Source organism: Apus apus, chromosome 9, assembly GCF_020740795.1.
Source record: "Apus apus isolate bApuApu2 chromosome 9, bApuApu2.pri.cur, whole genome shotgun sequence".
Taxonomy (NCBI): Eukaryota; Metazoa; Chordata; class Aves; order Apodiformes; family Apodidae; genus Apus; species Apus apus.
In genome coordinates, this window is record NC_067290.1 from 9,574,810 (window position 1) to 9,588,113 (window position 13,304).

Consider the following 13,304-nt stretch of genomic DNA (forward strand, 5'->3'; position numbering starts at 1 on the left):
ATTAGTCACAGAATGCAAATGCCTAATGAGCACTGAACCACAGGCTTTTTCTCTTTGCAAAAGAGCAAATATACAACTTTGATTTCTCTCGTGCATTAAACTGCCCCAAGTGTTGTGGGTAGGTCTGGTGAGAGCTCAAGTTTCTGCCAGTTCTGGAAGCATAATTAGCAAGCCTTCTAAGAGCTCCAAAGGCAGTGATACTGTTAACAAGAGGCCCAGGCTAGGCCCTTTTCTTAAGAAGGGCTGGAGATGGGTGAGATGCATAGTGATTTGTTGACTTAGACTGAAATCTGCCCACATACTCCATTTATCTTTTCCAGTATCTTTCCCCCCATTTTTGGGACTATGGCTTTTTAAAGACTATATAATAATATTTGCCTTTTTCTTTTTGGTGAAATTCACTATATGGGAAAGCAGATGGCAGGAATGGAGAGCTGCTGTTAATCTTAATTATAACTTCCAGGAAGGCTAGAAATACTCCATTTATGTAAAAAAACTGTGCTACATAAGGGTCTTTAACTTCAGAAATACTATTTCCATTAGAGATTTTTTTCCTGATAAAAATCGGTAACAGACAGAAGTCTTAATCATTTGCCTGCATTAATATGATGTCTCAAAAGCAGAACTGGAGTAGAGCTGAACACTGTAGTTTGCTGGTGATTGTTGCAGTTCAGTGAATAAAATCTGCTGCCATAATGAAGGTACAATTTTAGTAGTGACCTGCAGAAATCATTATGAAAATGGTCTGGGGTTGTATTTGCTGTGGAAGATGATTTTTAAAAATATTTATATATAAAAAAGGTAAGCAATTGTTTGCTTTAGAGGTGTGAAGCTGGTCAGTATCAAGTCAGTATCACTTCACAGTGTTTACAAATATCCATAAGCTATGAGGGCTTTGGCACATCTCATGAAATGGATTGTTTTACTCATTCCATATGTTCTTTGAGCATTGTACTGAAATTGCAGTTAAAGGGAAGGAGAAGAGTACGTTTAGGTGAGGGAAAATAAACAATAATCCTTTAGACCCCACAAGATTAATTGTTTATTCCCCAGAAAGAGCAGAGTACAAGGGCAACTACTGGAAAGCTGAGAACTGAAATAAATAACAAATGATCTTTTAGAGTTGATGTCTGATGTGCTATGATGCATCAGTATGAGGAAATATTGAACCTCAGCTTTAGCATGATTTTTGTGATTTTTGGATAGTTAACACACCAGAGGTAAAACAGTTTTGTTGCAAAGCATGAATCATCTTTCTCCTTTGTCCATGCCAGCAGATGGAACATGAGGAGGTTGTTCAACCATTCTGCCCACCTCCTGTTATAGAGGCTTTGAGTATCATTTAATAATTCACTAGCCAGAAAAAAAAAATAATTTAAAAAAAAAATACCTGTCACTACCAGTCTGAACTGTTATTTCCCAGTTTTAATCAACTCATTTTACCAACATTTCTTTTGCCTCCCTGGTTAGAGGTCTCCTGTTTGGCACAGACGTCATGCGATACCCGGGGTGGGAGCTGGAGACTTGAGAGCTGTTTTCCTAGACTAAATGTTTGAGGTTACAGGACGTGGCCTAGTTTCACATAAGCTTTCAAATTTCAGTGGGACATGCTGAATCCTGAAACTGTCAAATAGTGTATTATTTTTGGAGTGAGAGAGAGTATGTGTGTGTGAGTGTGTGAATGACCTTTACATTTTTACCCTATCCCAAAAGTCTGACTTCCTGCCCTCTCTCCCATGAGTCTGTACACTTTAGCAATTAAAGTGAACACTTTTTAAGGAAGAAATTTGCTAGAGGAGAGAACAACTGGGAATGGGAATGGAGTATTAAGGAGAAATCAAGGAAAGCATATTTCGTGCCATAAACTGCTTGCTTCATGAGGGATATAGAAAAACCAGAAGTTTGGATTCTTTAATTTTGCCACGTTCTCCCCTCAGTCTTAGTAATAACTAGACCTCTATGTATGGTTCAGTTGAGTTTGTTTTGGTTTTGGTTGTTTGGTTTGTTTGTGGATTGTTTTTGTGTGTGTGTGTGGCTTTTGTGTTTGGGTTTTGTTCCTGTGTTGTTCCCTGCAAAAGAAGCCGAAAGGTTTTTCCCACTCTTCACCAAAGCAAGGAGTGATGAATCTTCACAAATGCCACCTCTTAATTTCCAAATCTGTAATTAATTCTAAAACTGTGGAAGCTAACAGAATAGGGCTCTCTAAACACTAAATAAGAGCGCTTTTGTCTGTGTTTATCAAATTTCTCCTCCTCGGTGTTGGTAACGTTAGGTGTGTGGATGTCACACGCCCCACGTGCACCCTGCTGTGCCTCCAGTGCCGTGTTGTGAATTCAGCTCCACCACCCTGGAGACAGGAGGTGTGTTCCGAGCCATAACAACAACAGAACTGTACACATTGTAGCAACTTGATGTTTCTACTTCCCCCTGAAGTGCGAATTGTCTACAAATTGCTTCCTCTCTACACAAAGACAACTGCCTTCCCTAGTTGGAGAGCCGGAACTCTTGTCTGTGTCTACAGGAAGAGAGCTAAGAACAAACCCACATTTCTACCTGACACCCTCCTGCAGGCCACTTGGGAGCATAAGGTTAGAAAAGAAATGGCGCCGTTTTTATGTGAACGGTGGAGTTTAAACCATTTTCCTATGGATTTTTATCTTGCTTTGGATTTTTATCTTCCTTATATCCCCTTAGCAAACAAACAAACAAACAAACAAAAAAAAACCAAAGAAAACAAACCAACCAAACAAAACTCACACCTGAGCTCTGGCTGCAGCTTCTGACACCGTGTGGACTATCGAGCTGGGCATCTCTGTTACCTCACTGCTAATTTTCACAGGAGTTGTGAAAACTTTCAGACCTCTCTGCTTCGACAAAGCTTGTAGAAAATGGCAGGAATTCTTTATGTTTCGGGAGGAGTCCTGGACAATGCAAATTTGGATCCAGAATGCAAATCTGGAATCAGACCTTTTCCCACCTTTTCCTTCTAAACTCATCTAATAATGAAAAAAAAAAATAATTTTTAAAAAAATTGTAAGTAATATGATACAGGGATATCTGTATTGATTATAACTGTGTAGGGCTTTTTCTTTTGGGAATATATATATATATAAGATATATACTTACCCTTCAACTTGCAAGTATGTATTGATATAACAGATTGAGACACTCAGGGCAATGAAGGGTACATGAGCTTTATGACTTAACAGGAAACTATGCAAAGCCTGGGAACGTGGTCTGAAAAGTGACATGATGCTTAATTCAGCTCCCATGACAGAGCTCCCAACAAGCTGATCTAGTCGGCTCAAGGAACCGATCAGCCAGGCCAGCTCACTGCATTGGCAACACTCCTTGTGAGTTCATTTATTTCCTTTAGGGAGATAGTTCTCTCTCAAGTCGCACTGAGTTGTAGGAATGTCTGCTACTTTTTCTTTCCCTGTCACTGACTCATTGATTCTGTCATCTTGACTTCTGTGTGCTCGGGAAGGAGGAGTGATTTGTTACCCAACTTTAAAGCTCTGCAAACTCTTTCACATGGAAAGTGTTGGTTTGAAGTTTGGAGGCAAAGCCTAAAAAATAAGTCCATGATGTTGGCAATAACCTTAGGTGAGACTTCTTACACTTCTGGTTCATTCCTTAGTTATTAACCTGTGAATGCTAAATAATATTACTGCATCAGGAGAGCAAAAAAGCAACAGCACTGACACACAAAAAAAGAAATTATCTATAGAATGTAGTGCAGGTCTCGTCTACTTAGACACCTGTGGAGGGCCCTAACACATTGTTTTCTTGGCTTGTAAACAGCTGTTATCATTTGAAGTGGTACTTGGGAGTGCTTAGTAGTCTCTATTGAGAATGCAGAGCACATGTGTTCAGCTTTATCACTTAATGCGTTTGGCCCCGTGCGCCTTCTGGGTTATCAGTAACGCCAGGTGAAATGTGCTCCTGCCCTTAGCCTCTCAAATGCTCATCAGCTGGGTGCTTTTTGTGGTATTTTGCTGGGTTTGGGTTTTTTGTTGTTGGTTTGCAGGAGAGATGTTCACCCGTGCTAATAATCTTGATTATTTTTAATCCCGTAAAGGTATGATTTTTCGAAAGCATCCTATGAAACATAAAGACACTTTTAGAGGGAAATGAATGACGCAAATCTAGTAACTGGTGATCAAGCATAAGGAGACAAAACCATCCAAATTTGGACCTGCTTTTTCATAGGAATTTGCCAGGTTTGTATGACTTCGAAATCGAATCTCAGCACCACACTTCCAGCCGCGCCAGGCCGGGGGTATCCTGCAGGCAGGACGAAGCAGCCCTGCAGTGACTAATTAGGGGGGGCAAGATGAGGGCAAAAGCGCTGGTGCCCCAGGGGCAGTTACAAGAACCCCAGGGGCTCTTTCTGCAGCCGCTGCTCTTGGCTCCTTCCTCCTGCGATGCGGGCTGGCCCTGACGAGCCCCGGGCACACACCTGGGCAGGGCCACCAGCTGCCTGGGTGTGCGGCCATCGAGGGAAATGGCTTGATTGGCCTCTCCGGGACGAGCAGGGCTTGGAGAGCGGCTCTGGCAGAGGCAGCAGCGCCAACCTGGGAGAAGGTGCCGAGGAGCGAGGCAGGGGCTGTCGCTCGCGGGCTGGGTGGTTTTGTCCCCGCGGGCCGCGGATACGTGAGTAGCGATGGATTTGGTGGAGGTTTTTGCCTTTCTGGGTCCTTCTTCAGCGCGTGAACGCAACGCTCGGTTCGCGCTCCGGTTCCGCGCCCCCCGCTCCGGTTCGGCGCCCGGGCCTCCCGCGGGGCTGGGAACGGCGGCGGCGGGGCCCGCGTTGCTGCCGGGGCGCTGTGGGGACGGACCGGCCGGGCGCAGCAGCGCAGCCATGGCCGCCGGCTCCGCGGCTCCCCGCGTCCTCAACGTGAACGTGGGTGTTTTGGGCCACATCGACAGCGGGAAAACGGCGCTGGCGCGGGCGCTGAGCACCACCGGCTCCACCGCCGCCTTCGACCGGGCGCCGCAGAGCCGGGCGCGGGGCATCACGCTGGACCTGGGCTTCTCCTGCCTGCGCACCGCGCTGCCGCCGCGGCTGGGCCCGGGGCCGGGCGAGCTGCAGTTCACGCTGGTCGATTGCCCGGGACACGCCTCCCTCATCCGCACCATCATCGGCGGTAAGGGGGGGAGCGGGGGCGGCCAGCCCTGCCCGGCCCCGCCCGGGGGGTCCCGAGCCTGCCGGGGGGTCCCGGTCCCGCCGCGGGGCCGCTCCTGCCCGTCCCGGTGCTGCGGGACCCGGCGCACCCCGGGGTGTCCGGTTCTTCGGCAGCTTCACGGCTTTGTCACCCTTTTTTCGTCATCGCTTCTCGAATAAAAATACCGGTGCTCGCAGCTTCTCGATGTGACCGCTCTGGGGGCTCTTTGGACAGTCAGGTCTGCTCAGTTTTCTTGCCCTGAGCCTGAAAAAAAGTTTCCTTGCCTGCGTGCGGAGGCCTTGGTGGTGCTTAAGGGCAATGTCAGTTTCTGGTTTTCTGCCTCGGTGAAGCTGTTGGGGTTTGGCATTCCCTGTGGCTGAGAGCTGCGGGGTACCTGCTGGGCAGCCTGGTGCTCTGCCCTTCCTTTGGAGGGACGGGCAAGTTTCGACATCATCATCTGATGTTTAGAAAGAATTCCGTGCCTTTCAGTGGCTTTCCAGTTTAGGCTTTGTTAATGATGTTAGCTGATCTGGCTCGCATTAGAGCTCATTTTAAATTAGCGCACCTTGAGAAACAACACTTCCCCCTTTCATCTCTTGGAAAAAGAGTTAAGAGGAGTTAGGATATCATGGAGTTGCAGCTACAGCCTCTTTAAAGAAGTCGCAGGTTGATAAACTGCAACTCGGGGACTTCTGGAACTTCAGTTCGTGTGAATTTCCTTTGCTCGTGTTTCTTAAGCGTCAGTTGGGTTCTAGTTTTGTAATGTCGTGTATATTTCTTCGCAGCTGGACTCGGGGTCGGAGCAAGTTCATGATGTGTCAGTTAAGCCCCTTTTGAACAGATACATAATTTGTAAGCAGTGTGAGCAGTAACTATGTAGTATTGTTTGCGTTTCTTTTGGGTAGGATAACAAACACTTGTCGATTTCAGGAGCAACAAAGTTCTCTGTGCCATTAGTATGTATCCTACAGCTGTGAGAGCTGAATTCCAGGCACCTGTGGTCTTTTAGTCCTTATTTGTGCTAAGCAATAAGCTATCATTCCGAAGTAATTGTAAGCACCTGATTATCTTTTAAAAAACAAAGCTCAGTTTGGCAAACGGTAACTTTTCCTGGAGGTCCTGAAGAGTGACTTGTAGTTAAACAATCCTTCCTGCCAAAAAAATCCGAGTGGGGTAGATTTTCTCATTAAAAGGACATGGAGAAACTTGGAAAAACAGCTTTTAAAATCCCTAGAACCTGTCTGGAGTTGTTTATTAATATAGACTTCTTGTTGCTTCCTTTTGTTTTTATGAAGAACTTCAAAGCATTTAGTCTCAGCTCTTCACAGGATTGAGAAGGTTTTTCTGGTTTCCTTACTGATTGGCCATGTTGGGGGAAGAGATGGATGGTGGATTAGAGTAGGGGGTGTTGTAGGGTTTTCTTCCCAGCAAAAAAATACTCTTTACAGGTAGCAATTTAAACACATGAGCACATCAAACTCTCTTGTTTCTGGTTATACCAGATTTTGCATTTTAGTGAAGACGTTTGATTAGTGTTGCTTACTGCAATTCTGTGTATGAAGAGTTGTAGAGATAGTGCAGTATTGTTTTAACACTTAGTCAAAAAAGTTAAATTTTCAGGTTTTTGCTTGGATAGCATACATGTATCTTGATAGTGGATGCTATGTTGTTTGTGCTACCAGGTTTGAAAGGTGAAACCTTGATGATAAAACTTGATCTGTGCCCGTGGGACTATTTAGGTGCTTCCAGCTTTAGTATGGTTTGGTAAAACTCAAACTGAAGCATAGTGTGTCTTGTGTAACAGGATACATCCTTCTCAGTATTTAAATATTGCCAGCTTTTCTAGCTTTTCAGAAATAGCCTCACAGATAACAAGATTAGATTGTTTTCACCTGCTTCCTAGTAATAAGTGTTCAGAGTTCACAATTCTAAGTGTTTTCTTTGCAACCAGGAGTGCTGCTACTACTTTTTTCATGTAATGTATGATTTTTCTGTTATTATTATTATATATAAAAGTTTTGAAATAAAATAAGTGTAAACCATTTTATTTTCCTGTGTTTATTCTGCGTATTGGTTTTCTCGCACCTCTTTAAAATACTGCTCTTCTGAAGTGAACTCCTGCAATAGCTGTAGATGTGAGTTAACCTACAGAAAGTCTAGAGACAGGAGGAGGGTTGGGGAGAAAGAGCTGAGTGAGAGGAATCAGAAGGTGGAATGAAAGCAGCCTTCTCATACATGGTAGTCACCTGCATGCAGCTTTTACAGTATAAGCTGCAGGTGTGGAAATAAGTTACTGCATGCTCTTACTGTTTGAAGCTCTATTTTCATGTCATTGACAGTGGTGTAAACTAGTTGGCTCGGCCTTGAGTTACCCCATCTTATGGAAATGCAGTCTGCTGTGGCTGGGTTGCACCAGCAGTATTTAGTCAGGTTCCTCACAAAGCAACTAGTTCAAGGGGTTCCTTCTGAGGAGCTTCTGGCTTTCCTTCACAAGAGAAGCCAGTAGGGTTTGTTTGTTTGTCTTTAAAAAGAAATCTTAGCTCTTCCAGGCTGCTGTTTTCACCAGTGGTGTCCCAGGCTGTCTTCTAGTCCAGTTCCATCCTCTCTGTCATCTTTTCTCTGCTTCCAGGGTGCTCTAAGGGTTATTTTTTTTCTGCTCTAAAAAGCTGATAAATCTGCTTGCACATGAAATGATACAATTTACCATTTGTTAACATACTTCTGGACCTAGCTAATTCTTGAAGTGGATTTTTTTTAATAGCTGAATCTAATACTGCATTTTTGTCATGCTATGCCAGGTAGTGTTTGACCTTGGAAATACTCCTCTCAGTTGCTCACAAGATGTGTATTTAGACACAACAGTTTAGGACTAAACAAATGCAGAATATTTGAGCAGTAACGAAATGGAATGGAAAATGGAAGTCATATTTCATTCTGTGTGGCCACACTTTTTTTGCAGAGCTTGTCCTTGAAAACAAAACATATCAAATGTTAAATCAATTTTATTATTTTTTTTACCTGCATGCTGGGAATTGGAAATGTTGCAGGCAATTCCACTCAAGATGCTTTCCTAAAGTTTTAGCTGGAAGGTGATAGTCAAGGTTGGAATGGAGCAAGTGGTAGACACTTGACTTTTACTAGATCATTACTTTCTCTTGTATTTAAACTACACTGGTTTATTCTTCAGCAGCAGAGTTGTGTGTCTGATGTGGCAGGAAGGTATTAAGTTGTTGTGGGTAGCTGTATGGTTTGGACTGGGAAATGTCTTTTTGTAGCATTGATTTGAACAGCAAGAAGAGAACTCTTTTTATTTTACAGTAATTTCAAGACTTGCCATTCTCTAGCAGCTATTCCTTCTATTGTGTATCAAGCAGTGCAACAAATGCTCTATAATCCTTTGCAGTTTACTTGCTAAACAGAGAAAACAAACCTGAATGACTGAATTTTAAGGATCAAGTCTAGCTTGTCACAAGCAGTAAGAAGCACCCGTGTCACCCTATGCTTGCTTTCTGCACCGAGGGAATGACTGCAAAGAAAAATACTGCTATTTTTATCATTAATGCTTTTTTTCTGTTGCTAGAGAGATTTATGGTGGTAATTTGTTAAAATTTTACACCAAGATGGGGTAGTTTCTGTCGCAGTCCTGTGTCGTTTTTTTTAAAGCTACTTTTGTTAAATTTTGCTCTCTTCAGCAAAGCTGATGTTAATGTCATCAAAATAAAGCAAGAGTTACTTCTACACTTGCTTGTCGCAGACCTACACATCCTGTAGGGTCTGGAATGGTTTCTCAAAGGAGCTCAGCAGTAAGGGATGCCTGCAGAGAGGTTATATAAGTTAATCTGCCAGGAGAAATTCAATCTCCATATTTCATTTTAAGACCACTTTGCGTAGCAAAGTAGTTTAACCAGTAGCAGATTTTTTACTTGCTGATGGTTAATTTCATGCCCTACAAAGGGTCAGCACACTAATACAGAAGAACACGATGACCTCATCCCAGTTTCCCCCCACACATGCAGTGGAGGGATACCAGTGTTTGTTTTATGTGAGCTGCTGTCAGATGCCCTGTATCTGTTTGGTTCTGAGATGGGTCCTCAAAAGAACTAGAAAAGAAAGTTGTCTTTTCTTATGAAGTTCAAAGGACAGAGCAGGCTTATAGGGTTTTAATTGGAAAGCTACTGATTGACCCTGGTTGTCTAAACCTGGAGGAGGGGGGAATTCTGACAAACTTGTAGTTTTGTAATTCTTATGCCTGTCTGAACCTTTGACCTTTTTACTTTATAACTAGAGCTTCATTGTCACCATTTGTCCTGCAGTTCCTTTCAAAGAAAACTGCCTTGGAAGTGTCTGTTTCCACTTTGCTGCTGTGTTCTGTTAAGGAAGGGTATTAATTCATACCTGATACATTGGAGGGGCCAAGACTTTTGAACTTGCACAAGAGCTTGGGGAGGGGGAAATGAGCGTAGCAAAAGCATGTCTTGCGGATGCAAATGAGTACAGTGGAAACAGTCTTGGGAGATCAAGGGAAATGTGGTCTTGCTACCAGCGTTCAAATTCAGGCAGATGCAGATTATTTGTAAGATTAACATGGCACACAAAGTATTTTTATCACAGATCAGTTGTTTTGCTGAGTTTAAGTTTTTAAGAGGATTTTTAAACTTGGAGTTACCTTTGTGTTACTGTCAGCATCGACGTTTGCTTGCTGATAACTTTGTGAAGATGTTCACTCAGTTGGAATGGAAAAACCACAAGTAGAGTGCTATAGTTGTAGAGTGTGTATATGGATTACTTAAATTGATCTGGAGGCCTCTTGCTGTTTGGTGCAAACATTGAAGGAAACCTGTTCTCTGGAGGAAGGAGTGCCTTGTGTTCATTGGATACCATGAGTCTTGAGGACTTTGGTTTACAGCATGAAGTGAGAATAAAATAATAATGAACCTGGTTCTGATGAGGAAAAAAATACAACTCCCATGTGATACAATTAATTTTCATGAGACTATGTAGTGTTTGATGTGGAAGTGAAGTACTCATGGGCCAAGAGTTCAACTAGCACTGATGTGACTGTTTTCTAAATACTGCTAAACATGTTGGGCTCATGGTAATTGTAAATTGTTGACATTACTTTGTATAAAAAAATGTAAATATATAAGCTTTGTTTCTACAAACAAAAACACTTCTCTTGAAATGGAACTGATGCCTTTCAATTCACTTTAATTTGGCTGGTGTCTGATACTTGTCTGACAAACGAAAGGAGCATTTTTATTGAAGGCCACTTTTAAAATGGAGTAACTACGCATAAAGAAAAGGCAGCTGGTGTAAAAATGCTGCTGCCTAAGGTTCCCCCCACCCCCCGAAGTGCAGCCTTGTCTGGTGGCTGTCGCAGTGCACAAGAGGGCAGTGTTCGCTTATAATGTGGGATCCTCGTGGTGAGTACAGAGGGTGACAGGTCAGCGTGGACCCAGTGACCTTACTTTGAATCGAAACAGAGTTAAGTAGAAGATCTGGAACACAACTCTGGCTTACTTTTCCCATTCCTAAAGAAAATATTCTCTGTGTTTTAAGGAAGGTCAGGTTGATTTCATGTACAATTTGGATAGTGCTTTTTATACCTTAAGCAATAAAAACATACCGGGTGTTTACTTACATGTTACATGAGGTGGAAGAAACAGGTGAGACAAAATAACTGGTATTCCCAGAAATTGCATGTTAGTGGTATGACTTGTCATCCATGTAGAAAGGACTGGTTTTTTATTTATTTTACATTTATAGAAAGTTTTATCTGGTTTGACCCATAAAGCAGTTGATGTGGGAACTGTGTAATTTAGTGAACACAATTATTTTATTTCTTTCTCCGTATCATTTAATCACTAAGCAAAATCAAGGTGGTTGCTCTAAATCTGTTTTGAGCTACTTCTGTGCTATTTAGGGTTGGTTGTATCAGATTAAGAGGAGAATGAGACTTGTTTTTGTGTGTGTGTATCAGGGCACTTTAAAATAGTGGTTTTCATGTAGAGTTTCTATCTATCTGTATCATAACTCTAAGGGCTCTAACTTTACATTTATTACACATTGCTTCTGATTTCTGGATGTATTAATGTTTTTAGAGTGATGTAACAGTGAGACTTGTCTGTTTGGCTACTACAATTTATACTCTTATGGCCTTCTCTGCTTTTTTGACTTGAAGCTGGCTTCCTTGTTAAAGTTACACCAGTTCAACAAGCTCCTAAACACTACATCAACTCTGAAGTAATATTAGAGAGCAAAGCAGGAAAAGTCTCTTTCCTTTTGTAGGTTGAAAAGGAGCAAGAGAAACATTGTCTTCTGATCTCAGAAGTTATAGTGAATAATCATGTTCTCTTCTACTTGTTAGTCCTGTCAGAAATGTACTCTTTCCTGTGTTCAGCTACCAAAAAATTAGTATCTTGTTCTGAAGATATTTATACTTGAATTCTCAATCTATATTTGATTGTAAAACAGAATGGTTTTATTGAACCTTCTTTGAATATTGTCTCTCACTAATATAGGACAATTGTTTCACACAGCTCTTGAGTGGTTGTGTGCATACTTGTGTACAAAAAAACTGTGCTAAGTCACACTTCATTATCTGACAGAAAAACTTGACAGCTTCTCAGGAAAACATAGTAACCAAGCATAGCAATGGTGCTGACTAAATCTGTTTGATCATTCTTCCTATTGATTTAAAAACAGAATTTCTTTGTTCCATCATACTGTGTGCAGGCATTCATCAAATTACTACATGCCCTTTCATTTCACTTTTGCTTTATCTTTCTCCTTGCTTGAAACTATTTTGTAAGCTGCTTGAGAGAGTGGTCAAGACTTATTAATCCATTTTTAGATGTTTTAAAATATCAGCTAATGTAGTGAGGTCTTCTAAATATCTGCATAAAATGTAGACCAACTTCCTGTAAAATATGAAGCATGTTTATAGCTAAAATTACCTGTGTAAGAATAATTTTAAAGCATGTTTTCCATGTAGTGTTTCTGTTGATGCTGAATATTTTTGCTTACTAAATAGTCCTATTTAGCAATGCAGTGGTCTGCTAATCAACAAACTGACTTATTAAGGTTCTACTGTATTTGTTCCATGGCTTGATTCAGATGTTGTCTTCAATTAGTAGATACTAGATATAAGTTGAGTGATGTATTTATAACCTTGTTTTAATAGCTATTTAGTTTGGAGCCATTAACTGAGCTTCCTTAATATGTTTCTCTGGGTTTTTTGTTTGTACTAGGAGTAATTATGTATATTCTTGGATGACTGTTGTAAAGTGCTGTTTACAAAAACCCCTAGAAAAACAATTCAGATGGGAAAATCTGGATTATAATTATCAAGTACACATGTGATGGATCTAGCCAAGTGAGCAAACCAAACGCCCAGTTGTCATTGTTGAAGTCCATTAAGTGGAATAAAAAGTTGTTTCTCTGTGTGGCAACTAGTTGTTTTCTGCCTGGGAACCCTAAGGTTGGCCTGGCAAGTTGAAGGGCAAGAGAGATGTTCCACAGTGGCAATTTCCAGCTGGGTTCTTGAATGCATTGTGTTCTGTGCGTCACAGCTCAGAGCAAAACTGAGAACTCCAGCACAGACAGACTTGAGCAGCTTGTGTGGTAGCTGTGATTGCAAAGATACTGTGTGTTCTGTGAGAAAGTATTTTGTGCTATCTCTAAAATTCAGATTAAACAGCCATTCTGAAGTGCTTCCTTTTAAACTGTTTACTTCCAGAAAGCATTGCAGGCTTGTAAATACCAATAATTCTTATTTCTCATCTCCTTATCAGTTATTCTACCAAAATGTTCTTGCACAGCCTATCTAATCTCCAAGTGAACATGCAAGGGTTAGTGTTGCCTTCTGATTTGAATTACAATTTCCATTTCAAATTTAAGCTGATTAACTCGACACTGATAATTACAATCTAATGTAACTAGCACTAGGGGTGGTTGCAACCAGACAAAGAAACATATTGCAGAATCAGAGAATGGTCAGAGTTGGAAGGAACCTCTGAAGATCATCTACTCCAATCCCCCTGCTAGAGAGGGTCACCTAGAGTCGATCACAATGCAGGCAGATTTGAATGTGTCCAGAGATGGAGACTCCACAGCCTCTCTGGGCAGCTTGTTCAA

At 41.7% G+C, this 13,304-nt stretch overlaps 1 protein-coding gene across 1 annotated transcript in view; it reads left to right on the forward strand.

The window, feature by feature from the left end:
- The first annotated feature begins 4,845 nt into the window (after positions 1-4,845).
- EEFSEC (eukaryotic elongation factor, selenocysteine-tRNA specific) overlaps positions 4,846-13,304 on the forward strand; it is a 120,894-nt gene continuing 112,435 nt past the window's right edge. Inside the window, exon 1 of the mRNA XM_051627324.1 lies at positions 4,846-5,150. Coding sequence (XP_051483284.1) covers positions 4,865-5,150 — 286 coding nt within the window. The 5' untranslated portion in view covers positions 4,846-4,864. The remainder of the gene's footprint in view (positions 5,151-13,304) is intronic.